Here is a 27202-nt window from a genome sequence, read left to right on the forward strand (position 1 = left end):
ATAGAACCCTGTCTCCTGCATTGGCAGGCGGGTTCTTTATTGCTGAACCATCAAGGAAGACCATAACAGAGGTACTTGGAACTAAATGAGGTATCAAAATGAAGTATACAGACATATCCTCAAGTACCACTCAATTAGAAATATTAGAATTTCTATGCACATGTGTGTGTGTGTGTGTGTGTGTGCTCAGTCGTGTCCAATTCTTTGTGACTCCATGTACTGTAGCCCATCAGGCTCCTCTGTTCCTGGAATTTTCAAGGCAAGAATACTGGAGTGGGTTGTCATTTCTTACTCCAGGGCATCTTCCTGACCCAGGGATTGAACCTGCATCAGTCATCTATCTGCACTGGCAGGCAGATTCTTTGCCGCTGTGCCATAGAAATTTTTGGGCTTCCCAGGTGGCTCAGTGGTAAGAGGATCCACTTGCCAATGCAGGAGATGTAGTATGTTCAATCCCTGGGTCAGGAAGATCCCCTGGAAGAAATGGCAACCCACTCCAGTATTCTTGCCTGGAGAATCCCATGGACAGGGGAGCCTGGCAGGCTATAATCCATAGGGTTGCAAAGAATTTCTATGTATATATAACATATTGTTATTTCAATGACAGATAGCTAGAACAATACTTCTTTTCATCACTTAATAGGGTAGTAATTTAAAATTATATTGGCTTCACTGACTTCATTCCAAATAAATTTATTTAGTTAGTTAGAATTTAATTAATTTTATTGTGTATACTAAGCATGTTTTGAAAATTTCAAGTTAAATATATAAATTTAAGATATTGTTACAAGAAGTAGGGAAGGGGAATTCGGGTTAGAGAAGAGAAAGGTCAGTGAAATGGTTAAGTGTGATTTGAATAATCTCCTGGGTGTTTATTGGAAGGACTGATGTTGAAGTTGAAACTCCAATACTTTGGCCACCTGATGCGAAGAGCTGACTCATTTGAAAAGACCCTGATGTTGGGAAAGATTGAGGGCAGGAGGAGAAGGGGATGACAGAGGATAAGATGGTTGTATGGTATCACCGAATCGATGGACATGGGTTTGGGTGGACTCCGGGAATTGGTGATGGACAGAGAGGCCTGGAGTGCTGAGGTTCATGGGGTCGCAGAGTTGGACATGACTGAGTGACTGAACTGAACTGAGGTTGTTATTAAAAGCCTATTGGAAATACAACGTGATTGTTGAAATATTAAACAGCCAGAGGGATTACGGATTGGTATAGAGTACAAAAATAAATCAAATAAGGGCAATTATATTTAGAACAAATGAGAAAAATCATTTCATGAAGAAGTAGAAGGAAAGTAGAAAGTTTAGTTATGTCTATGCTGCTACTGCTAAGTTGCTTCAGTCGTGTCCTACTCTGTGCAACCCCAGAGACGGCAGCCCACCAGACTCCCCCGTCCCTGGGATTCTCCAGGCAAGAACACTGGAGTGGGTTGCCATTTCCTTCTCCAAAGCGTGAAAGTGAAGTCGCTCAGTCGTGTCCAACTCTTAGCGACCCCATGAACTGCAGCCTACCAGGCTATAACTATACTTAATTAATTATAAGGAACATAAAGGCGAGAAAAGAAGTTCACAAAAGTACAATCTTTTCAGGCAAGTAGAAAAAGGAGTTTAACATCTCAGAATGAAAATGGAGTAGATAGCTGCTTATGGCTGGTAACACATACATTTCTTTATTACAGCATAAAATAAAAAATGAGAATATTTCAGAAAAAATGTCATAAGCATAAAAAGTCTTAAAATTTTTTATTGAAAGCTTCTTATGTGCTTGATTTAGCAGAAGGTATGAAAGCTAAAAACAAGAACCCTTCAAAAGGCAAACATTATTCTTCTAAGGGTATAGTCCACTTAGTAGAGTTTGATAGCTAGTTATCACTGAATATTTACTATGAACTAACCACTCACTGTCTAAGTACTTTATACATATTAACTCATTTAATCCCAACAGTAAGCCCTTGTGGTAAACACTATTTTTATTTCCATTTTACAGATGAAAAATTGAGCCACAATTTGCCATATAATTAAAGCTAGTCAGTGCAACCCATAAAATTTGGTTCTAAAGCCTATTTCTTGACCATGATAAAACATTCACAAAAAATAGTATATTAATTATTAAAATAAAGCAATAAATTCCAAGGGCTAATAAGAGATACAATAGATAAATACAATGGGTGTCTGGAAGACAAAGAAATTACTGTGAAATCAATAATTAAGGAAGGATTTGTGGAAGATGTAAGAATTGAATTGGCCCTTAAAGACGGGAGATGTACAAAGAAATTAGGAGTCGAAAAGGAGGCTTGTTAAGTTGTAAACTTCATGAACCAGGAACATAAGTGCAGTAAATCAAATTTCCTAAATAAAAATCTAAGAAAATATGGCTAACCAAATGAATTAAGCTGACAGTTAAATATTTAGTTCCTTTATCTCAGTTTACAACTACTCTAACTACAAAATATTTAACTAAAAGTTCTCTTTGTAGGATAAAGCAAATAGGCAATAAAAAAAATTTCCAATTATATGAAAAAAGATGACTATACTTACAACCTAGTCCCATTTGGGGCCCAAATGAATAATCTCATTTAATCCTCACAAAAGTCTATGAATTAGACTTTTAATTAGTCTATTCACATGTTATGGAGGCAGAAGTTGGGGCACAGAGAATTTAAGTTACTTGTCAGAGGTCAATCAATGAGTAGGTGGCAGAGCCATGATTTGAACCCAAGCAGTTGAACTCTGAGCCCATACTCTTATTTCTATAAGGAAGATACCACATGACCCTAAAAAAATACCCCTGAAAAGCTTCACCATCTTTATACTTGCTTACCTTGAAGACCTGCATATTTAAGAGGTAACCAGTTTGGTATGTTATAACATCCTCCACCATCTTCTTTTTCTTCTGATTCACATCGGTAAAGTACCTGATTTAGCTCAGCCAAAGTTAATCTAGAGGCAATACTAAAAATTGGAAAATAAAACTGGTTAAATATAATGAAATTCCACTTGCTGTCAATAAAAATAAAGAAGAAAATCTGAACCATAACCATAAAATGTCTTGGAAATGTATGTTTTAGGAACTCGGCATTATACTATACATTGTAAGCAGTATGCATTATAAACAACAATTACAGAACAAACATGCTAAAAACTCAGTTAGAAGTAACATTTCTTCCAAGACAAGGAATTAATCAAGTGCTACATTTTATTAGTTAGAAGTACACTGAAAAAATCTTTTGGCTGTTATACCCTTTATCTTTTAAATTTGTGTTTTTATTTTTATTTTTTTAATTTGATGGTTATGAACACATATTTTTCTCATTCAAAAGGCTCCTGTTAACTGCAAGCCTAAGCCAGAATGTTCCATTTCCCTGTTTTTCAACTTGTGCTAAATCAAGAGCCTAGGGGAGAAATGGGTAGGTCTGAGAGTGGGGCAGGTCCTTCACCATGCAACAGCCACAAACCTTCCCCCTGGCCTCTTGGAGACAGAATGGCAGTTGACTTAAAAGATCCTATATCTCAGGGACTTCCCTGGTGGCCCAGTGGCTAAGACTCGATGCTCCCAATACAGAGGATCCCACATGCTGCAACTAACAGTTAACATGCCACATCTAAAGATCCCATGTGCTGCAACTAAGATCCGGGGCAGCCAAATAAATAAAAATTTAAAAAAGATCCTATATTTCAAGAGAAGAATTTGTTGGCAAAACGAACAGACACCAGAGAACTTTTGTAAGCAATGTATTTTTTAACCTTAAACTCTTTCTTTCTATTTTAGACTTAGTCTTTTTTCTCCTTTATATTCTCCTATGTGTGACAAGCACTTTTATACTAATTATCTTAAACTCAAAATAATTATCAAAGGGCCAGTAAAAGGACAATCAAAAGTCAGTTAACTACCTTACAAATCACGTGTTATTCTACTGTTGCCTATCTCTCCTTTTCCTTTCTGTCCTTCCCTAAAGTTGCACTACCTTTCAGATTCGTTGTTCAAAGAACTAAGATTTTCTTAAAGTTGTTTCTTGATAATGATCAGAATGCAGAAACTAACTCTCATGGCCTTAGTTTCAACAAAGGTTCAGTTAGCACTGAAATTGTATAAGGGACCACACCTACCTGAATGCAACTGAAACCCTACTTTCTTGCACTTCTAATTACTCAGGTAAATTCACCTTATATAACTGAAATATCATGAATATTATGTGAACACATATTTTCTTGAAAATATTCTCTTTTTTCTCATTTACTTCTGTCTCAACTTGGAACATGACTTAGTGACTAAACCACCACCATCAACTTAGAAAATTGTCAGCTGTGCTTTGTTCCCTTTGTCTCTGCTAGCTTCCCTCCTCTCTCCTGGGACTGACTGTAACTTGTGAGTCAAGAGTGAGTCAAATCAGCAGCCTCAGTACCAACTCCATTCTACTGTAGTATTTACCAATATGTAGCCAGTGAACTTCTTGCAGAAAGCCCAGAGATATATCCACACACCTATGGACACCTTATCTTTGACGAAGGAGGCAAGAATATACAATGGAAAAAAGACAATCTCTTTAACAAGTGGTGCTGGGAAAACTGGTCAACCACTTGTAAAAGAATGAAACTAGAACACTTTCTAACACCATACACAAAAATAAACTCAAAATGGATTAAAGATCTAAACGTAAGACTAGAAACTATAAAACTCCTAGAGGAGAACACAGGCAAAACACTCTCCGACATAAACCACAGCAGGATCCTCTATGACCCACCTCCCAGAATATTGGAAATAAAAGCAAAAATAAACAAATGGGATCTAATTAAAATTAAAAGCTTCTACACAACAAAGGAAACTATAAGCAAGGTGAAAAGACAGCCTCCAGAATGGGAGAAAATAATAGCAAATGAAGCAACGGACAAAGAATTAATCTCAAATATATACAAGCAACTCCTGCAGCTCAATTCCAGAAAAATAAACGACCCAATCAAAAAGTGGGCCAAAGAACTAAATAGACATTTCTCCAAAGAAGACATACAGATGGCTAACAAACATATGAAAAGATGCTCAACATCACTCATTATCAGACAAATGCAAATCAAAACCACAATGAGGTACCATTTCATGCCAGTCAGAATGGCTGCTATCCAAAAGTCTACAAGCAATAAATGCTGGAGAGGGTGTGGAGAAAAAGAAACCCTCTTACACTGTTGGTGGGAATGCAAACTAGTATAGACACTATGGAGAACAGTGTGGAGATTTCTGAAAAAACTGGAAATAGAACTGCCATATGACCCAGCAACCCTACTGCTGGGCATACACACTGAGGAAACCAGAATTGAAAGAGACACGTGTACCCCAATGTGCATCACAGCACTGTTTATAATAGCCAGGACATGGAAGCAACCTAGATGTCCATCAGCAGACAAATGGAATGGAAAGCTGTGGTACATATACACAATGGAATGTTACTCAGCCATTAAAAAGAATCAATAGTGGTGATTACAAATATATCAAAAAAGATCTTCATGACCAAGATAATCACAATGCTCTGATCACTCAACTAGAGCCAGACATCCTGGAATGTGAAGTCAAGCGAGCCTTAGAAAGCATCACTACAAACAAAGCTAGTGCAGGTGATGGAATTCCAGTTGAGCTATTTCAAATCTTGAAAGATGATGCTGTGAAAGTGCTGCACTCAATATGCCAGCAAATTTGGAAAACTCAGCAGTGGCCACAAGACTGGAAAAGGTCAGTTTTCATTCTAATCCCAAAGAAAGGCAATGCCAAAGAATGCTCAAACTACCACACAATTGCACTCATCTCACACGCTAGTAAAGTAATGCTCAAAATTCTCCAAGCCAGGCTTCAGCAATACATGAACCATGAACTTCCAGATGTTCAAGCTGGTTTTACAAGAGGCAGAGGAACCAGAGATCAAATTGCCAACATCCGCTGGATCATCGAAACAGCAAGAGAGTTCCAGAAAAACATCTATTTCTGCTTTATTGACTATGCCAAAGCCTTTGACTGTGTGGATCACAATAAACTGTGGAAAATTCTGAAAGAGATGGGAATACCAGACCACCTGACCTGCCTCTTGAGAAACCTATATGCAGGTCAGGAAGCAACAGTTAGAACTGGACATGGAACAACAGACTGTTTCCAAATAGGAAAAGGAGTACGTCAAGGCTGTATATTGTCACCCTGCTTATTTAACTTCTACGCAGAGTACATCATGAGAAATGCTGGGCTGGAAGAAGCACAAGCTGGAATCAAGATTGCCGGGAGAAATATCAATAACCTCAGATATGCATATGACACCACCCTTATGGCAGAAAGTGAAGAGGAACTAAAACGCCTCTTAATGAAAGTGAAAGAGGAGAGTGAGAAAGTTGGATTAAAGCTCAATATTCAGAAAACGAAGATCATGGCATCTGGTCCCATCACTTTATAGGAAATAGATGGGGAAACAGTGGAAACAGTGTCAGACTTTATTTTTCTGGGCTCCAAAATCCCTGCAGATGGTAACTGCAGCCATGAAATGAAAAGACGCTTACTCCTTGGAAGGAAAGTTATGACCAACCTAGACAGCATATTGAAAAGCAGAGACATTACTCTGCCAACAAAGGTCCGTCTAGTCAAGGCTATGGTTTTTCCAGTGGTCATGTATGGATGTGAGAGTTGGACTGTGAAGAAAGCTGAGTGCCGAAGAATTGATGCTTTTGAACTGTGGTGTTGGAGAAGACTCTTGAGAGTCCCTTGGACTGCAAAGAGATCCAACCAGTCCATTCTAAAGGAGATCAGTCCTGGGATTTCTTTGGAAGGAATGATGCTAAAGCTGAAACTCCAGTACTTTGGCCATCTCATGCGAAAAGTTGACTCATTGGAAAAGACCCTGATGCTGGGAGCGATTGTGGGCAGGAGGAGAAGGGGACGACAGAGGAGGAGATGGCTGGATGGCGTCACCGACTCGATGGACATGAGGTTGAGTGAACTCCAGGAGTTGGTGATGGTCAGGGAGGCCTGGTGTGCTGCGATTCATGGGGTCGCAAAGAGTCGGACATGACTGAGCGACTGAACTGAACTGAACTGAAAAAGAATGCCTTTGAATCAGTTCTGATGAGGTGGATGAAACTGGAGCCTATTATACAGAGTGAAGTAAGCCAGAAAGAAAAACACAAATACAGTATACTAACATATATATGGAATTTAGAAAGGTGGTAATGATAACCCTTTATGCGAGACAGCAAAAGAGTCAGATGTATAGAACAGTCCTTTGGACTCTGTGGGAGAGGGCAAGGGTGGTATGATATGGGAGAAGGGCATTGAAACATGTAAATTATCACATGTGAAATGAATCAACAGTCCAGGTTCGATGCATGATACAGGGTGCTCGGGGCTGGTGCACTGGGATGACCCAGAGGGATGGGATAGGGAGGGAGGTGGGAGGGGGGTTCAGGATGGGGAACACATGTACACCCATGGCGGATTCATGTCAATGTATGGCAAAACCAATACAATATTGTAAAGTAAAATAAATAAATAAAACAGATTAAAAAAAAAAAAAAAAGAATCACCTGGAGAGCATATTCAAGTGCAGATTCTTGTCCCTAGATAATCTTAGTAGCTCTGATGAGGAATGTGCTATTTTATAAACATGCCATTAAAAAAAAAAAAAAAAAGCATGCCATAGAAGCACAAAACTGCTTCATCTCAGATTTTTAAAATAATTTATCTACTAAGTATGGCTTGAATTAAGAGTTAATATCCTTACTAATAAAAGCTCTTATAGAACAACAAAACCAACTGAACAGAACATAAAAATGAACTAATATTTAAAAATGACATTTCACTAAATAAATACAAATGACTTATGAACACAGAAATTATCTTAATATTTAAAATAAATTGAGATGTAATTTTAAAGTACTTTATATTTACCAATTTGACTAGTAATAGCTAACACTTATTGATCACTGATACTCTCTGTCAAACACTGTTCTGAGAGTCACTATATCTCCTAAGTAACTTGCCCAAAGTCTTACTTCTTACTGAGTTAATAATTCAGACTGTTAATAAGTCTGAAATTGGATTTAAATCCAGGCAATCTGGTCCCATCCTTTATGCTCTTAAACATTACATTATAATAACATATACTCAGTAAGGATGTGGGATATTAGACTTTTACATTGAGCTGAAAATATTAATATAATCTTTCTGGAAAGGATCTGGCAGTATTAAAAGCCTCAAATATACGATAGTCTAACTCAGAAATTCCATTCCTGGAAATTATCCTAGTACTCATGACATATAACATATATTGAGCATTTGTTATGTGCCATGAATTGTATTAAGTGTTTCATGTGCATTATCCAATTTAATACTTATGAAATCTAAGAGGTAGGAATTATTTTAAGCCTCATTTTCCAAATAAGGAAACTGAGATGAATAAAGTGTAAATAACTGGTCCAAGTTAAAGTGTCCAAAAAATGGAGACTGATGAAATAAACTATGGTATAGCCAGATATAAGAACAATGTATTGGCATTAAAAAAATGAAATGGTAAAGAGTATGATGCATGTAACTTAGTCTCAAATAGCTCAGAAAAATTGTATGTGTGTATATATAAAGATGTGTATATACATATAGATATATATATGTGTACATATGTATACATGTGTATCTATCTATCTAGAGAGCATGTATGAGTGAGATAGCATGTGTGCACACAAATGATAAAGTAACAGGATAAAAGGTTAACAATAAATGATCTCAATACTGCTGGTCCTTGGACTATCCTTTGAGCAACAAGGATATAGAGAAGCCTTAAAACTACTTAAATCAGGCTTGTGACAACTTATCATTATTAAAGTGGCAAATCTCCATAAAATAAGGCATACTTACGAAGCAAAAGGAATTTTTAATATAGGATCTGCATTGTCAACAGCAAGACTCCCAGATTTAAAGTGAGGACTGAACTGTGTCAGATGATTTCGAAGAATTCCAACAGCAACTTGCGCATGTGGATCAAGACTAACTCTGAAAACATTAATTAAAATGTGGTTGATTTTTAGGAGTAATTTATTCAAAATTAACAGAATATGTAAAATATTTTAAATATAAAGTCAATAGCTTGAACTCTACCTGAATATAATAACACTTCCTGGAGACAAATTTTCAAATTCTATTTCTTGAATATATTCATTGGGTCCTTTTGTAGTAACTCCAGCTTGCTTAACAATTTTACTTTCATTGAGCTTGAAAAAAATATATAAAACCAGTCGATAAATAAGCCTAATGTCCGTAAAATGTTAAATACAGTAGTGAGATGAGAGTCCGAAGTACCTGAATATGTTCTCTAATTTCTACTGTGATGTTTGGTATTCCATTGATTGAATTAGCATCCTTCCTATAAGGTGCTGTATTTCTCTCAACAGTTCTAGCTTCAAGAACTACTTCTTCAATTTTGCCTAGGAATATATAAAAACTTTAACAAAATTTCACATTAAACTATCTGAAATTAAGAACTGCTAAAGGAGTTTTAAATCATTTAACCTAAAGTTGAATATATTAGCTAACTTAAAAAAAAGCAATCTGAGAGTAGATAATTCTATGTAACATGCAGTTTTCATACATGCTTTTAAAAAATTAACAGAACTATTTAAAAGAGATCTCATCAAGTAATAATAGTTTAGCTCTGGGAAACAATGTGAAACCTTTCTAACATTGACAGGAGAGAAAGTAGATCACTTGAAAGGCTTACATTTTAAAAATGGAATATTTCAAAGACAGAAAAAGTAGGGAAAAGTTAAACACCCAGATCCCACTACCTCGCTTAAGAAAATACTCCAAACCCAACTGATGTCCGTGTGTTCCCTTTCTTTCCCTTCAGAGGTAACCACTCCCTGAAGGCTGGTCTGCATTGATCCTGTGCATTTTTACTACATATACCTGTTTCCCTAAGCACCGTATACTATTCTCCATATTTCCAAGTTTATGTGAGTGGATTCAAGTTATAGATACACTTCTGCAACTTCCTTTCTATTGGATAACACTGTAGTTTTTCAAATTTGTTTATACTGCTATGTTAGCTCTACCTCATTCATTTTAGATGCCAAACAGTATCCCACTGTATGAGTGTACCCAAATGTATTCATTTAACCACCACTGTCATTATTTTCCTCTATTATCAATAATGTTACAATAAATATTTTTGTGCATATTTCCTAGTGGAAGTGCAGGAGAGTTTCTCAGATACACACCTGGGAATAGAACTGCTAGATCAAAGGATATATAAAACTGAAACTTTATTATTTAAATAATTTGAACTTTAAACTGTTAATCTGACAATGAAAGACCTTCTGATCCAGAAGTCTACTTCTGAAAATATATACTAAGAAAATTATTCAAAACAAAAAGATTATTCCTAGTGTATACTCAAATCTTAAAGAGCACTGCTAAACACACATAAATGTTAAAAATGGAATGCTAACATAATAAAATATAAAACATTCAACATAATGAAAATCAAAATTATGTGGACTGAGAAAATGGAACATGTTTTAAGAATGATCACTGATCAAAAACAAAACAAAACCCTGAGATATTACTGTATACATTGAGTGCAACCATGTAAAACTATATATGTATATTAGTTACAACCAGATGAGATTACTGTATATAAACTTGTGAACAGTTAAAAAAAAAGCAATAGACATTTAACCCTAAAACTATTCAAGTTGATAACTTCTAAAAATGGGAGTTATGAATATTTTGCAATTAGCAACAAATATAGAGTATGATCATGTTTGTGAGAAGCTTCATTCACTCAGTTAGTCAATGGACTTGGACAGCTGCTACTCAGTCAATGGACTTGGACAGCTGCTATATGCACAGGAGCATGTTATGCCATAATATATTATATATAATAATAAATAAGGAAATTAAATACACATATCTAGAAAACAATCAAGTAATAAGTATATACCTCAAGGATGCATTTTATAATGTCTGAGTGATACAGAGACTATAATTGCTATATGTTCAGAGGACAGAGAGTTTACTGAGTACTTAGAGAAGGCTTCTCAAAGGAGGTGAAACTTTAGTCCTTGAAAGATGTAAAGAATTCATAAATAAGTAGGAGTAAGGCTACTTAGGGAGCAGTGAAAATATCTATTTGGTTGAAACAGATGAGGATGGATTATAAAGTGCCTTAAATATTAAACTACTTTCCATTTTGGTTTATATATGTAAATATATGTATACATATACAGAAACACTTGGACACACATACAAATATATATGTATATACATATGTACATGAATATACATATAAATCTAGCTGGGTGTAGAAGAAATACATGTTCATTTATATAAATTAGGAGATACGAAAATGTATTAGGATGAAAATAAAATCAGAACTCAAAAAATGTTAACATTTAACAGTATTTCCAGGTTTTGCTCCATGTAGTAAAAATACAAGTTATCAAAAATTTGTAATTCTTTTTCTTAACTACATCTATATTCACACTGTGTTACAATATATATGACACGTAACAACAATTTAATAATATTTATTATTATTAACAATTTAACAATACAACCAAAACAACATTTTTTAGATCACATTACCAGGGATGCACATTTGAGGCACTTCCTTGCTGTAAAATGAAGTCTTGGGATTCCTGAAAGCAGTTCTAGAAACAGATACGACCGACTGATGGATACTGGGTGAATGTCTGGTTACAGCCACTATGTCTGCATCAACTTGATCCACATACACCTGAGAAACAGAGAGAAAACACATTAGTGCTCAAACTGGAAAGACTCTAAAACTGAACCTAAGAAAGTAACCTAGAAAATGTAGCTTCTTGCCTGGATAAAACCCTTGGCTCCAAGCTCTTGGTGAAGTTTATTGATTGCACACCTGGCCGCAATAATGCCACTCTGGGAGTTCACTTCACCAGCGTTGGATGGCGATGCTGCAGGATTCCATTTAGTGTAAAACCGCTCTTCAGAAACTACTGAAATCTGAACAAAACAAAAACTTAGCCATGTGCATGTTTTAATGACAATGAGGAATTCTGGTAAAAATGATCAGTTTTGGGCCTTGTGGGTTTTAAAAAACAACACATAACAAACCTGGTGAGGCACTAATTCGTCATAGCCTTTCGTACTACCACTAGCACAACACGCCATGGAGACAATTGTGGTACTTGGGAGAGCGTCATATGCTGACCTATGCTACAAAAGAGTAAAACAACACAAGTTCATTTTCTTTCAAATGCAAAGTGCCATGCTATAGCCCAATGACGTAAAAGGAGAAGTACAGAATGTACATAAGTACATTCTGAAGATGTATTCATTTGCTTTAAGACAAATGACAAACCACTCAAAAACCTTTAAATCACAATCACTTACAAATCTAAGGCACTATTTTGAGGTACTGTGGATATTACTGCCATTAAACAGCAGAGAACTAAACATCAAAACATTTAGCGAAATAAGGAAATACAAGCAACAGGATAGACGCTTACCACAATAGGACACTCGTTATCATGGGTGATGTCCATAAACAGGGCATGTGCAATAGCTGGCACTAAAGGCCTCAAACAGGGCTGAACAAAGGATCCAACAGGCTCTCCTCCGTATCGGTAAACTAATCTGCCCTCTTCATGGCTATCGTATGCACTCATTGCCTCTGCAAAGCATTACAGAGTATTTTAACAATCTTCATTAGCAATGTCCAAAAAGAGATTAGATTCTGTATTGTGACTGACTTTCAAAAACAGACCACAAAAATATTATCAAAAATAAAACTGATTTAAACATTTAAACAAATGTCCATCAGTTTAAATGACAAAAAGTCTTTTCTGCAACTTAACCAGAGAAATGGCTCATGCAGTAAAAAAGGAATATATGCTGCTTATTAGGATGTTGGTTACATAAAATCTATGGAGAAAAATCTCAAGATTACATCATTTAGGCAGATAGAGATGAAAAACAGATTTATATATTTTCAACAACAAAAAAGTGATTTTGTTCAAGTCATCAATTCGTTCCATTGGTCTTTCAAGTTAAAATGAGATATCTTACCCCAAAGTAGAAATTTTCACTAATGAAAACAGACTCAGTTATATTAAGAAATTTTGAGTAGAATATTTAAAAGAACAATAACTATGTTGAACATTATTAAACACTGTACATAAAGCTATTAAATGCCTTTTAATCTACTTAAACAAAAACTGAAGCTTTAGATGGGGAAAAACACTTTCAATGAGCCTACCTCTTATTAAGGAACTAATGCCCAGTCTAGTAACAAAGACATTGTCCAGGTCTTCACTTCCTGTGAACAGTTCAGCTACTACATATAAATTGGGTTGCAATTTCCTAGCAGCATCCAACATATACTGCAAAAAGCACAGTCACAAATATAACAGAAAGAGAAAAGCAAGATGGTGTGGGGGAAGGAGAGGAGGCAAGACTAGGCATGGATTTGACACAGGAAAATACCATGTAGCAAGACAAAATGGAAATCCAAGAGATTTTCCAAAGAAATTTAATTGTGCATAAGTAAGAAAACATAAAATGGACCAAAACATACAGAAAACAAAAGAATGTATAAAGCGAATATAACAGTTAAAAAGGAAGATTAGATTTTGCAGATGGGACACAAAAGGGGGAAAAAAAGGAAGAAGAAAAATGTTAGTGTCACTTAAAAAATGTAAACCATAGTACTGCAATTCTGCTAGGCTTTCCAAACCCTATTTTATGTTTTGTTTTTAATATCCCTAATTAGCCTATTAATTTTCAGGCCCTTGACTAAACTATAAATGATAAATTCCCTGCTGGTGCATCATTTAGCTATTGTAAAGATTAGGTCTGACTAGACTGAAGCCAGTTTTTCCTGAAGATGATAATAAATTCCTTTTTTTTTCCTGGCCACGCTTTGTGGCTTGCTGAATTTTCGTTCACTGACCAGGGACTGAACGCAGGCCACGGCAGTGAAAGCACTGAGTTCTAACCATTGGACTGCCAAGGAATTCCCCAGAACTTCTAATCAGAAATCAGATCAGTTCAAAAAAAATTTTTGAACATTTGCACAAAGGCTAATACTTGAAATTCTAACACATAAGACTCTAGAGGTTTTTTAAACTTAAATTTTAGTATTCTGTATTTTGCTATAATGTTATAACCATCTTACAAATGTATTGCTAAAGGCATACATTTAAAAAAAAACTCTGCCTTTTTTTGAAGCTAAAAATGTTCTACTACCTTAACTAATGTTCATTAAATTCTTTCAAATCAAAGCAATTTTTCATCACAGGACTTGAAACATATGCATTATAATACTGCTTTAAAATGATAGAAATAGATGTTTTTCAGATAAGCACACATTTCCATAGAACACTAACTTGTCACTAGGAAAGTTTCAAAGATCTTACAAATAGAATGAAACTCTAAAGTGTTTACAAAGCTGTAAACATAAAAGATAATGCTATAAATTATATAAAATTTATAGCATTTATAGTATTATATAAAATTTAAAGCATTATCTTTTATGTTTCATAAAAGATAACACTATAAATGTTGGCATTGCTTACGTTACTATAAAAAACCTGAAGAGGAACAGAACATTTTTATGTTTACATTTACATATAATTATATTTCCATATTATAAGAAAATTGAATCAGTGAGACAAACTATCTTCAATATGCTATAATGCTAGTGTTTATTTATTATTATTTTTTTTAATGCTAGTGTTTAAATAATTATTATAATATGAAATAAGCTACATAACTTCACTGCTGCTAAGTCACTTCAGTCGTGTCCGACTCTGTGCGACCCCATAGATGGCAGCCCACCGGGCTCCCCTGTCCCTGAGATTCTCCAGGCAAGAATACTGGCTTGGGTTGCCATTTCCTTCTCCAGTGCATGAAAGTGAAAAGTGAAAGTGAAGTTGCTCAGTCATGTCTGACCCTCAGCGACCCCATGGACTGCAGCCTTTCAGGCTCCTCCGTCCATGGGATTTTCCAGGCAAGAGTACTGCAGTGGGGTGCCATTGCCTTCTCCAATATGACTTCACAGTGGCTACTAATTTATTGAAACTAACCTAATAATAAGAATAAGACAAATTAATATTTATATATTGTTAAATTATTAACAAGGTTAATTCTTTTAAAATATTAACATTAAAATATTAATAATATTTTAATAATATATATGGCATATTGTTGTATGTGTATTATCAGAGACAATATAATGTCCCTAACTTAAATAAAAATATTAACTCATACGTTTTATGCCCAGTACTCCATAATATCTGCATCAAAAATTCTCGGAATTATGCAAATTATGCAAGTTTTAAAATACTACCACCATATTACTGTTAGCATTCAACAAGCAAAAGGAAACATGTATTTGTACACTCTTATTAAGGAAAGCTAGGAAAGGACACTGATTTCTTTAACATAGATGAATTATTTATCTGTACCTCTGCTACATGAAGAGGTGTTGAGTGACAATTATCAAGACGGACTCCCTGGAAATAAGTTGCGGTGATTTCTGTGTATTTTTTCATGTGTGCCCAGAGATAAGGACAGTCCTCTGGTTTTTTCCCATAGCGTAATTTAACACTGTCTCCCCAGCAAATAAGTTCTCTCCTTAGATAAACATCTGAACCTGTTAAAAAAGGAGCTTGCTTTCAATGGTTCAAGGAATAAAATGAAAATATGTATTTCAAGGAAAAACTGTTGTTTTAAAATCACATTTATTATTTCTAACACAAGCCATATATAGGTTAAAATTATATCTAAAATGGTATGGGATAAAGTTTTAAAAAATTGATAGTAATTTAGATCTCCTATCTATTTTGCTAAAACTGTACCTTACATTCTCTTCTAAAAACATGTGCTTAATAGTAAAAATTCAAGTTGCTTCTTAAAGGAAAACAGTAATAGTAATATCATGAGCCTTTAAAGCTATACCAAAACCATTTAAAGCTCCATCTCCACCTTGCTACCAATTTTTGGCAATATGTTACATTAAATCCATGGTGTAGAGCAAAGTATCATTTTTCACTTCCAATGGCTGGAAAGGAGATGGCAGAGATACTTAAATGCAAAGCTACATGTTTTTTTAAAAAAATGAGACTTCTGAATTAAATTTAATGTCATAAAAACAGGCTTCTGATTCTAAAATGTTAAAAAATAAATATATCGATAGGTCCCTTGCAAAATTATTCCTGGCAATGAAACAGCTATAAGAAATAAGAAGCTAGCATTAAGTAAGAGGGAATCTAAAAACAATTGTTTTCTAGTTTAACTGTCATTCAAATATCTTAAATACTCCTCTAGCTAATCAGTGAAAATATCTCTTACAATAAACAGTTGTAACCATACAGGTTCAGATGGCTTTTTAAAGATGCAAATGAGTACATTTGTGTACAAATGAGTTGCCCAAATAAAATCTTCTGTAGAACCATAATATCAAATAGATATATGAGAACTCTTCTGTTTGAGGAGATAGGGGTAGAAAAGGAAAGAAGGAGAAAGAAGCTGAATCTCATTCTGTCAGTTCCTTCTCTTCTCTCAAACTGTATGCACCTCTGGCATCACCAATGAAACAATTTAAAAATCATTAGCCTACTCGGGGAACAAAATCAACAAACAATTTATATTCTGAGCTTGCCATGAACTTTTATTTCCCTGTCCATAGAGAAGTTAATAAAAATGACATACCTGGTTCAGCAAAATTTCGAAGGGGATCATCTCCCATTACCCATCCATTATGTGCCATCAGAAAACAAGCTTTATTTGGAACATGAATCATTGATTCTTCTACAGAGAGGGATATGTCTTCAAAGGGGAAAGTAAAATATCTAGGGAGATACAATGAAGTATGAAATCCATACAGGAAATTCCTTGGAGAAAATCTGAATTAATACCATTAAAATTAAACTTTGTCCCTAATGAACAGAATAGATAAGATTAGTTTGACACCATTTATAAGAAATAAGAAATAAACTTCAATACAGGTGAAAAAATCATCAGAAATTTTGAGTAAATCTAGTAGGATTTGAGAAATTGAGTTAGTATTATAGTATATCTGATTAACATTCTAAGTAATAACTTTAAAAATCTCATAGAATGAATAAGAAAATCACTAAAGTATTGACATTATTTTGCAAAAGTTTTTACTATGCTTCAGTTGCCTAATCTCTGCTGTACATTACTTATAAGGAGCTAAATACTAGCTTAATTTGCTTAACATTGAAATTATTAGTAAGTATGCAGTCCTCCAGAAACATGAATGTAAATGATTATAAACTGGTTCATACTGATGATAGTTTCTCTAACTAAAGATTTGCCTAACAAAATTAATTAATATTAAGCCTAGTTACCAGATCAAAACTGCTATTTCAATTTAAGAAACATACTGGGTAACACATTCAAGGAAATTCAAATTTAGGTTAATTTGAAGAGTTTAGTACAATTTTCAATTTTTAACCTTTCATGAGAAGAAAACAAAAATGGAATACCTGGTAACCAAAGGATGTTTTCTAGTAACAGGTCCTAGTTTAGGACCATGGCCAGCCAGTCGTTCATAAAACACATTTCCCAAAAGGCAATTAACTGCCTAGAAAACATGAACTTATGTCAATAACAACAACAAAACACAGTATTAAAACTCAAAGAAAAACAGCAGTTCAAAAGAAGTAGGTAAAACCTGTTCCTGATGATAGTTAATGAGTTGATGCTTCTCCGAATTTAATTCCTCAATTCTCTTCCTGAACCAATTGCAGCATTCATTAATTGCGGCTGGCCCATTGCTTGAAGTAGATAAAGCAATACGAACATTATTTAATGGTTCTACAAACTCTACATTAAAAATTTTTCTAATACGGGTCATAGAAACTTAGGACCTTAATTAAGACTTAAGAAATTTTCCAGTTGTATACATTTTTACTACAAAAGGGGAAATGTCATGTGTTGGAAGTAGTAATTATAGGGAATTACTTTATTTCATTTTTTATTCAGGCTGTTAACAAATAGCATAAAAATAATACCATAAATGTAATCAGAATAGTCATAAAGGTTTACAAGCAATATTATTCTTTAGTATGTAGTAAAATATAAAACATACTCATGTGGTATAAAAGTTGCTAGAGCAACATTCATATCTACAGTGCAGCCAAGCCGTCTGTATTCAGGATCCTGAATTATCTTAAGGTGGTGATCTGGATCAGGCCTTGTTGCTTTCCTATTTTCTGAAAAAGAAAATATTATATCTTAAATGCAGATATATATAAGGAGATTATAACTGTTACTTATTTCATACTTTTAGTTTATTGTTTTTTTCTTAGAAAATAAAAGAACTATTTATTTCATAAGCATTCCTTCCTACCTCCCTACGTATCCTTCTGCAAAAACCTAACACACACACACACACACACAGAAGGAAAGAGAGAGAGAGGCGGCGTTGGGTAAAGAGGAGAGAGAGATCCTGACTGGGGAAAAAAAAACAACACTGTAGAAGAAAAACGCAATTCCCACCCGTTCAACCCCAGTCCCCACCTTACTGCTTCGATTAGTATTCAGGTATTCTATACGTTTTTTAGGGCACTAAAGATGTTCCGTTCAGTCACTCAGTCATGTCTGACTCTTTGTGACCCCATGGACTGCAGCACCCCAGGCTTCCCTGTCCATTACCAACTACTGGAGCTTATTCAAACCCATGTCCATTGAGTCAGTGATGCCTTCTAACCATCTCATCCTCTGTTGTTCCCTTCTCCTCCCGCCTTCAATCTTCCCCAGCATCAGGGTCTTCTCCAATGAGTCAGTTCTTCGCACCAGGTGGGCAAAGTACTGGAGTTTCAGCTTCAGCATCAGTCCTTCCAATGAATATTCAGGACTGATTTCCTTTAGGATGGACTGGTTGGATCTCCTTGCAGTCCAAGGGACTCTCAAGAGTCTTCTCCAACACCACAGTTCAAAAGCATCAATTCTTTGGCGCTCAGCTTTCTTTATAGTCCAACTCTCACATCCATATATGACCACTGGAAAAACGATAGCCTTGACCAGAAGGACCTTTGTTGGCAAAGGAATGTCTCTGCTTTTTAATATGCTGTCTAGGTTGGTCATAACTTTCCTTCCAAGGAGCAAGCATTTTTTAATTTCATGGCTGCAATCACCATCTGCAGTGATTTTGGAGCCCCAAAAAATAAAAGTCTGCCACTGTTTCCACTGTTTCCCCATCTATTTCTCATAAAGTGATGGGACCGGATGCCACGATCTTAGTTTTCCGAATGTTAAGTTTTAAGCCAACTTTTTCATTCTTCTCTTTCACTTTCATCAAGAGGCTCTTTAGTTCTTTGCTGTCTGCCATAAGGGTGGTGTCCTCTGCATATCTGAGGTTACTGATATTTCTCCTGGCAATTTTGATTCCAGCTTGTGTTTCTTCCAGCCCAGCGTTTCTCATGATGTACTCTGCATAGAAGTTAAATAAGCAGGGTGACATTATACAGCTTTGATGTACTCCTTTCCCGATTTGGAACCAGTCTGTTGTTCCATGCCCAGTTCTAACTGTTGCTTCCTGACTTGCCTCTTGATTTCTCAAGAGGCAGCTCAGGTGGTCTGGTATTACCATCTCTTGAAGAATTTTTTACAAGTTTGTTGTGATCCACACAGTCAAAAGCTTTGGCATAGTCAATAAAGCAGAAATACATGTTTTTCTGGAACTCTCTTGCTTTTTTGATGATCCAGCAGCTGTTGGCAATTTGATCTCTGGTTCCTCTGCCTTTTCTAAATCCAGCTTCAACATCTGGAAATTAATGGTTCACATACTGTTGAAGCCTAGCTTGGAGAATTTTGAGCATTACTTTACTAGCGTGTGAGATGAGTGCAACTGTGCGGTAGTTTGAGCATTCTTTGGCATTGCCTTTCTTTGGGATTGGAATGAAAACTGACCTTTTCCAGTCTTGTGGCTGCTGTTGAGTTTTCCAAATTTGTTGGCATATTGAGTGCAGCACTTTCACAGCATCTTTTAAGGTTTGAAAGAGCTCAACTGGAATTTCATCACCTCCACTATCTTTGTTTGTAGTGATGCTTCCTAAGGCCCACTTGACTTCACATTCCAGGATGTCTGGCTCTAGGTGAGTGATCACACCATCGTGGTTATCTGGGTCATTTTTGTGTAGTTTTTCTGTGTATTCTTGCCACCTCTTCTTAATATTTTCTGCTTCTGTTAGGTCCATACCATTCTGCCCTTTATTGTGCCCATCTTTGCATGAAATGCTCCTTTGGTATCTCTGATATTCTTCAAGAGATCTCTAGTCTTTTCCATTCTATTGTTTTCCTCTATTTCTTTGCATTGATTGCTGAGGAAGGCTTTCTTATCTCTTCTTGCTATTCTTTAGAACTCTGCATTCAAATCGGTATATCTTTCCTTTTCTCCTTTGCTTTTTGCTTCTCTTCTTTTCTCAGCTATTTGTAAGGCCTCCTCAGGCAATCATTTTGCCATTTTGTATTTCTTTTTCTTGGGGATGGTCTTTATCCCCGTCTCCTGTCCAATGTCACGAACCTCCATCCATAGTTCTTCAGGTACTCTATCAGATCTAATCCCTTGAATCTATTTGTCACTTCCACTGTGTAATCATAAGGGATTTGATTTAGGTCATACCTGAATGGTCTAGTGTTGATGGTACACATTTTCTTCCCAGGTGCTACCAAAGACACTAACTTTAGGAGTTCTTTTTCCTCAAAGATTGCTTTCTATTTTAAAAAGTAAGTCTTATTAACAACTTGACTTTCTCTGAACGAAGCAGACAAGTTTGTTTTTATATTTTTTCCGTTTCACCAACTAGCATTCTCCTCTTACATAATAATAAAAAATGAAAAAAGTAAATAAATGCTTTGTAGGGAGAGTTTTCATTCTTATTCTGAACTTGTTTCTAGTAAATCAGTGGAGGATTGCCTCCACTGGGTTTGATTTTACTTTAATTAATTAATATCTGGCTTATTCTAAATGAAATGGCTTATAAAAGCACAAAGTAAGATAAAGAATAAATAGATTTAAAGATGTAGTTTCTGAGGTTAATTTGGAAGAGTAACATACATGAAAAAATGCCAAGAAGTGTTTAAAAAAGAGGTAAAACTACACAATCAGTGTATATTATAAAAGTCTTTCATATTGCTAGAGTATAAGACAGATCAGTGGAATAGCACAGATAACAGAGCCATGAATATTCAGTATATGATTATACATTATGAAGTATTATGGTGGTATCCCAAACCAGTTTAAAAGGATGGAATATCAACCCAGTATTACTTTTTAAAATTAAATAAAGTTAATATCTTCTTTATATAAATTCCAGGTCTATTAAATATTTAAAAGTAAACTGTAAATAAGATTATCAGAAGAAAACAGAATGTTGTTTGAAGGTCTATGCACAATGTGAAATTAGAAGCCATAAAAGAAAAGATCAATAAATTTGGTTACAGTGAGGAGAGAAAACCACCGTCAACAAGGATTAAAAGATCAATAGCATAATAGGAGGATATAGCTGAGGCCACTATAGTAAGGAACCACCAGTAATAATAAGTCAATATGAAAAAGATGAGCAACCCAACAGAAAAATATGGGAAGAACATTAAAAGGCAATTAATGGAAGAATTATAAATGGCTAATTAAAACATGAAAAGATGTTTCATTCATAACCAAAGAAATATAAATAAAAATAATGAATATTTTGCCTATTGACAAAGATTAAATAGTAGCTAATGTTGGTGATGTTACAGTTAGTGATAACATAAACTGGTACAATTTGTATTGAAAAGCAATTTGACAACATCTATTACAAATTTATCATTAAATTTGTATACTCTTTGACCCATGAATTCTGCCTAATAATTTGTCCTACTGATTTAGTCAGAAAGCCAGTAAAGTTAACATGCACAAGGATTTATTTTCTATAGTATCAGTTGTAAGAATATAAATTCCTCTAGATCCAGGGTTTGCTACATTCACCTCTGAATCCCCCTACCTGGATCAGTGCCTCGCACATAATATGTGACTCAATAAAAATGTATTAAATGAATGAATGAGAAATGAACTACAAATAACCTACCAAAATGGTTAAAAGGAATTCAAGTACTTTAACGCAGTATATTGCTATCTAGAAGTTAAAAAGAAATAATGAGCTGTAATAAGATCATGTTGTCAACTAAAAGAACAACTTGTTAAACAGTCTGTATACTGCAGTCTTATTTATGTGTATAAAATAGATATAAATATAAAATTTATGAATGTAATTTATATGTACCTAACTATATAAAATTGGAATTTCTTTCAAAAAAGAGTCTGAAAAGAAACACAAGAGACTATTAAATAATAGTTCCTTCTAGTAAGTAGATTTTGGAGGAGAGGAAGTTACACATTCCATTTATTATATAGTTGTATTATTTGGCTTTTTTTCTTTACTGTGAGCATACATAATTGTAAATAAATAATACAGTTTATAAACATCAGAGAAAAGGGAAAATGGAGGCACTTCAGTAAGATAAAACATGAAGGAAAGATAATATAAAAAATTCATGTATTAAGATGTTACACAAATGTGAAAGCTGAAGAGTGAACCTGACCCGAAGCTTCCAGGGCCTCAAATCATAATGACTTTGACTTTGAGGGCAGTATTTCTGGGCCTTACTCAAGCTCAACTTTCTGGATAAGGAAGAGGATTTCTTATTTTAAGAGCCTTCAAAGATTCTTGCTCTTAGGTTGTCCTATACTAATTGCAGATATATTCTTTATTATTTCTCTAAAAGCTTCCTAAAAAATCCTAATTTCTCTTTTGGCATGGTTTTTCCTATCCTACTTTATTAGGGACACAGAGATTAACTTCTTAAGGTTAATTATGTCCTTAATTTGGAGATTTGTTTCTTTACCTTTGCTACTGGCTAGTATCTGAGTCAGTCTCACTAGTAATTAGGTGGTCTTAATGGTGCTTTCGGAGAAGGCAACGGCACCCCACTCCAGTAATCTTGCCTGGAAAGTCCCATGGACGGAGGAGTCTGGTGGGCTGCAGTCCATGGGGTCGTGAAGAGTCAGACACGACTGAGCGACTTCACTTTCACTTTTCACTTTCATGCATTGGAGAAGGAAATGGCAACCCACTCCAGTGTTCTTGCCTTGAGAATCCCAGGGACGGGGGAGCCTGGTGGGCTGCCGTCTCTGGGGTTGCACAGAGTCGGACACGACTGAAGCAACTTAGCAGCAGCAGCAGCAGCAATAGTGCATATGTGAATGCTAAGTTGCTTCAGTCGTGTCTGACCTTTTGCGACCCTATGGACCACAGCCCACCAAGCTCCCTCTGTCCATGGGATTCTCCTGGTAACAATATTGGAGTGGGTTGCCATGCCCTGCTCCGGGAGATCTTCCTGACCCAGGGATGGTACCCATGTCTCTTATATCTCCTGCATTGGTAGGTGGTATCTTTACGAATAATGCCACCTGGGAAGCCCAGTGTTAATGGTAGGTACCATCAACTAGAACTTAGCTAAGTTAACTGAGGTACCATCAACTACCTCAGTTAAGATTCCTACATTAGCCAACAGAAGACAATCACATCTCTCAGTTTTGAAGCCTGTTTTGAGTTTTTGGCAGCTGAAATAATCTGTTCTATTTACCTGCCATGTTAAACTTTCATTTAACAAATGTAATATTGAGCTGTATGGTATTCTGAGCATTGTGCTAAGGAATCAATATAAGAAGCAGTCCCCAAGGGAAATAATTGTGTATTATGAAAGAACTGATGCTTTTGAACTGTGGTGTTGGAGAAGACTCTTGAGAGTCCCTTGGACTGCAAGGAGATCCAACCAGTCCATCCTAAAGGAAATCAGTCCTGAATATTCATTGGAAGGACTGATGCTGAAGCTGATACTCCAATAGTTTGGCCACTTGATGCGAAGAACCGACTCACTGGAAAAGACCTTGATGCTGGGAAAGATTGAAGGTGGGAGGAGAAGGGGACACAGAGGACGAGATGGTTGGATGGCATCACTGACTCGATGGACATGAGTTTGAGTAGGCTCCGGGGATTGGTGATGGACAGGGAGGCCTGGGGTGCTGCAGTCCATGGGGTCCCAAAGAGTCGGACACAACTGAGCGACTGAACTGAACTGAATGACACGGCCTTTAAAGATCTCTGCTAACTCACAGATAGCCTCCAGAATCATAGTGTTAGAGCATCAGAAACAACACAAATATCATATAATAATAACAGATTTAATACTGTGTTAACTAAGAGAAGAGTAATACTAAATTTCTTAAAATTGATGGTAACATTCTAGTGTATAACCTTTACCTTGTGTAAGAAGTCCTCTAAATTGCTCGACTGCTTTGTGAACATCTACTTGGAAAAATTCCCAGAGTTGAGTCTTTGGAAAAATATCCTCCCAAATTACTTTTCGAATGCACTGAAAAATATTAATAGTTAGAACACATATTTAAAATCATCTTACTAAGTATTATTTAAGCACCTTAAAAGACAGGTTCTAAATGATCTTCAAAAAGACATTTAATTTATATTTTAGAAATTGTGTACTAAAAGTGTGGTATTCCTCCATACATACTGACATTCATTTGATGGTCATTTTCGATCAAAGCAGGTACTCCTCTGTCTTTGTATTTCCCTTCTGCAACATCACAGGATAAGTGCCAAAGTGCTCTGTCTAAGACCCAGGCAGGTTTTAAGTGTGGGGAATTCACAAGGTTATATGCACTTTCTGGATGTTCCTGGAGCCATCTACTATTAGCAGCTTAAAGAAAAAGGAAACATAAAGGATTATCATGTAATTAGACTGAGGTTAAGATTAAAGCTGAAATACAATATCAACCTCTATCACTCATTTTCTTATATGTTAGACATCAATATTTTATAATGATACTGTAGTGGTATGAAAACAACTTTTTGGTTGTGGTATCCTACCATCTATTTGACCATACATTTTTCTTTTCTGTTGTAGGAGTTTTTAACTGACAGTAAATAGGATCAACACTGATTCATTATATCATCATATAACATATTTACTATTATGGTGGGAGTTAAGAAGGGTCTTGTCTTCTGCCTGTCTTGATGGTCCTTAGGAGAACAATATTTTGGAATGCTCCTTCTAAACCCAAAGGACCTCGTTCCCTTTATGGCATAAAGTTACCTGCATCTTCAACTCTGGTTTAGGCTTCTCAGTGTCTGGCTGTTCAGTTGTAGGGCAGGAAAAGAGCCCCTGAAATGTACTATCTCTTGAAGCTCCTCCTTCTTACTTCTGGTCTCCTAAGTGAGAGACCTTTCTTTGGCCCCATCTAGCTCTAGATTCTGCCTCTTAAGCATCTTTTGGATGTAAAATGTCATTTATATTTTTCCCCCTACATATCATGTCTTATTTTGTTGTCTGAGAGGGGAGGGAGGTGAGATTCTTTCTTCTGGATCTTTAAATATGCTTGTATCTCCCCAAAGCTACAAATACAAACACACATCTTATCTAAATACAGTTATTTTCCTAAGTTCTGCAGCATCTATTAGTATCAAGACCAAACAACCTGCATCTACTGCTTCTACTTTCTCCCCACACTCTCATTCTTCTTCCCACCGCAGTCTGCTCCTGTATTCACTCAGCCATTCACTCAGTCTGTGTGTTGTGGAAGCTCTACCCGAGTTGCTCTACTCCAGGCAGATGTGGCTAATATGGCAATGCCCTCTCCTCCCAACTCCTTGTCTAGGGTGAGTTTCATTCTGGGAGGCAAAGGCTGCCTGTTTCTCACTCCCTCTAGCTCTAAGCTGTAAAAGCTCTATTCTAGGTTGCAGGCAGAGAAAACCTTGACTCTTTTCCTTCACCAAATTCCAACGTGTAGGGTAACTGTCCTACTCGAGCTGTGGGGGGCCCAGAATACTGGGGCTCTACTTGCCCCGCAGACTTGGAGCTTGCTCATAGGGAGGAGGTTCCACATGGGAGGGACAACCAAGAAGATCAGAGACTGACGCCTCCTGCCTGAACACAGTCAGAATGGCTGCCCCAGGAAAAGTGGGCAGTGGCACAGGTGTTCTGCTCAAGAGGCATGACAGGCTACAAGGTTGAAGAGCTTTGCCTGAAAGGACTGAATTTATTAGGCAGGGTGAGTGGAGAACTCTGTGCCTAATGCTGTTGAAAATAACAGAGACCTTGATGAGGCGCAGTTAAGAGAATGCTAATAGCTCCATGATACAAGAAGAACATTAGAATGACCAGAAATTTCATAGAGAGAACCAGGGAAAGAGATTGCTGAGAAGAACCCTACTGGGACCACTGGCAACTACGGGGTTTGGGAAGGCTGGACGCGTGTGCTAGGCTGCACCCACTCAGGGGTATCCTAGAAGGACATTAGACTTGAAAGCCTAATGTCAAACCACAATGTGTCTCAAACCACATACACACCCATCAACACAGGACAGAAAGTCACTGGCGAAGGGACTTAAATACAACCTCTAACCAAAGACTGAGTGAACAATGAAGCACACCCTGACCCGGGGTGAGTTCTAGGAAGCCGGCATTAAAAACAAGTCACTTCACCTCTGGCAGTCTGGAAGACCTTGTGCATGCACAGGGCTAAGCCATCGTAGCGGTGGTCAGAGAGGGACTTCCAAGCTAACAGTTCAGGTTTATCTTTTTCCATCCTTTTATGGTCAAACTATTTGTATCTTTGAATTTAAAGTATGTGGCATGTAGACAGCATATATTTGAATTTTTTTTGACTCTGACAATACCTTCCTTCAAGATATTACTTTCAAGATTCCCTAAGTCTTTGTCTTTCAAAATGTTTACTATGATGTGTCTGAGCGTGGTTCTCTTTTGTTTATGGTTCTTGGAGATCCCTGAGTCTTAGAATGTGTAAACTGATGCTGAAGATTAAGAGGTTTTCAGTCATTAGTTCTTCAAGTATTTTTTCCATTCTTTCCTCTCCTTCTGGTATTTCCATGTCCCACATTCCACTGAAGCTCTGTTCATTTTTATCTTTTTTTCTTTCTGTTCTTTACATTGCATAATCACTATTCACTAATCCATTCTCCTGTCAACTCAAGTATACTGCTGAACAGCTGTAACTGAATTTTTCAGTTTGGTTATTTACTTTTCAATTTCAGAGTTCTCATTTGGCTCTTAAAAATTTTTTTTATTTATGATATTCTCTCTTTAT

The 27202-nt window shown here is 36.1% G+C and overlaps 1 protein-coding gene across 4 annotated transcripts in view; it reads right to left on the minus strand.

Moving 5' to 3' along the window:
- The window catches only part of AGL (amylo-alpha-1,6-glucosidase and 4-alpha-glucanotransferase), a 102173-nt gene that overhangs the window by 34113 nt on the left and 40858 nt on the right, over positions 1-27202 (minus strand). For all 4 annotated transcript variants that reach the window (XM_070786051.1, XM_070786052.1, XM_019957000.2 and 1 more), the window contains exons 6-21: positions 24614-24795; positions 24342-24453; positions 18125-18248; positions 17708-17810; positions 17520-17617; positions 16720-16859; positions 15474-15661; positions 13265-13388; positions 12516-12679; positions 12121-12222; positions 11854-12009; positions 11611-11761; positions 9325-9449; positions 9124-9236; positions 8884-9018; positions 2830-2960 (exon numbers count right to left, since the gene is read on the minus strand). In XM_070786051.1, coding sequence (XP_070642152.1) covers positions 2830-2960; positions 8884-9018; positions 9124-9236; positions 9325-9449; positions 11611-11761; positions 11854-12009; positions 12121-12222; positions 12516-12679; positions 13265-13388; positions 15474-15661; positions 16720-16859; positions 17520-17617; positions 17708-17810; positions 18125-18248; positions 24342-24453; positions 24614-24795 — 2148 coding nt within the window. The remainder of the gene's footprint in view (positions 1-2829; positions 2961-8883; positions 9019-9123; positions 9237-9324; positions 9450-11610; positions 11762-11853; positions 12010-12120; positions 12223-12515; positions 12680-13264; positions 13389-15473; positions 15662-16719; positions 16860-17519; positions 17618-17707; positions 17811-18124; positions 18249-24341; positions 24454-24613; positions 24796-27202) is intronic.

This window comes from Bos indicus, chromosome 3 (assembly GCF_029378745.1).
Source record: "Bos indicus isolate NIAB-ARS_2022 breed Sahiwal x Tharparkar chromosome 3, NIAB-ARS_B.indTharparkar_mat_pri_1.0, whole genome shotgun sequence".
In the NCBI taxonomy this organism is placed as follows: domain Eukaryota; kingdom Metazoa; phylum Chordata; class Mammalia; order Artiodactyla; family Bovidae; genus Bos; species Bos indicus.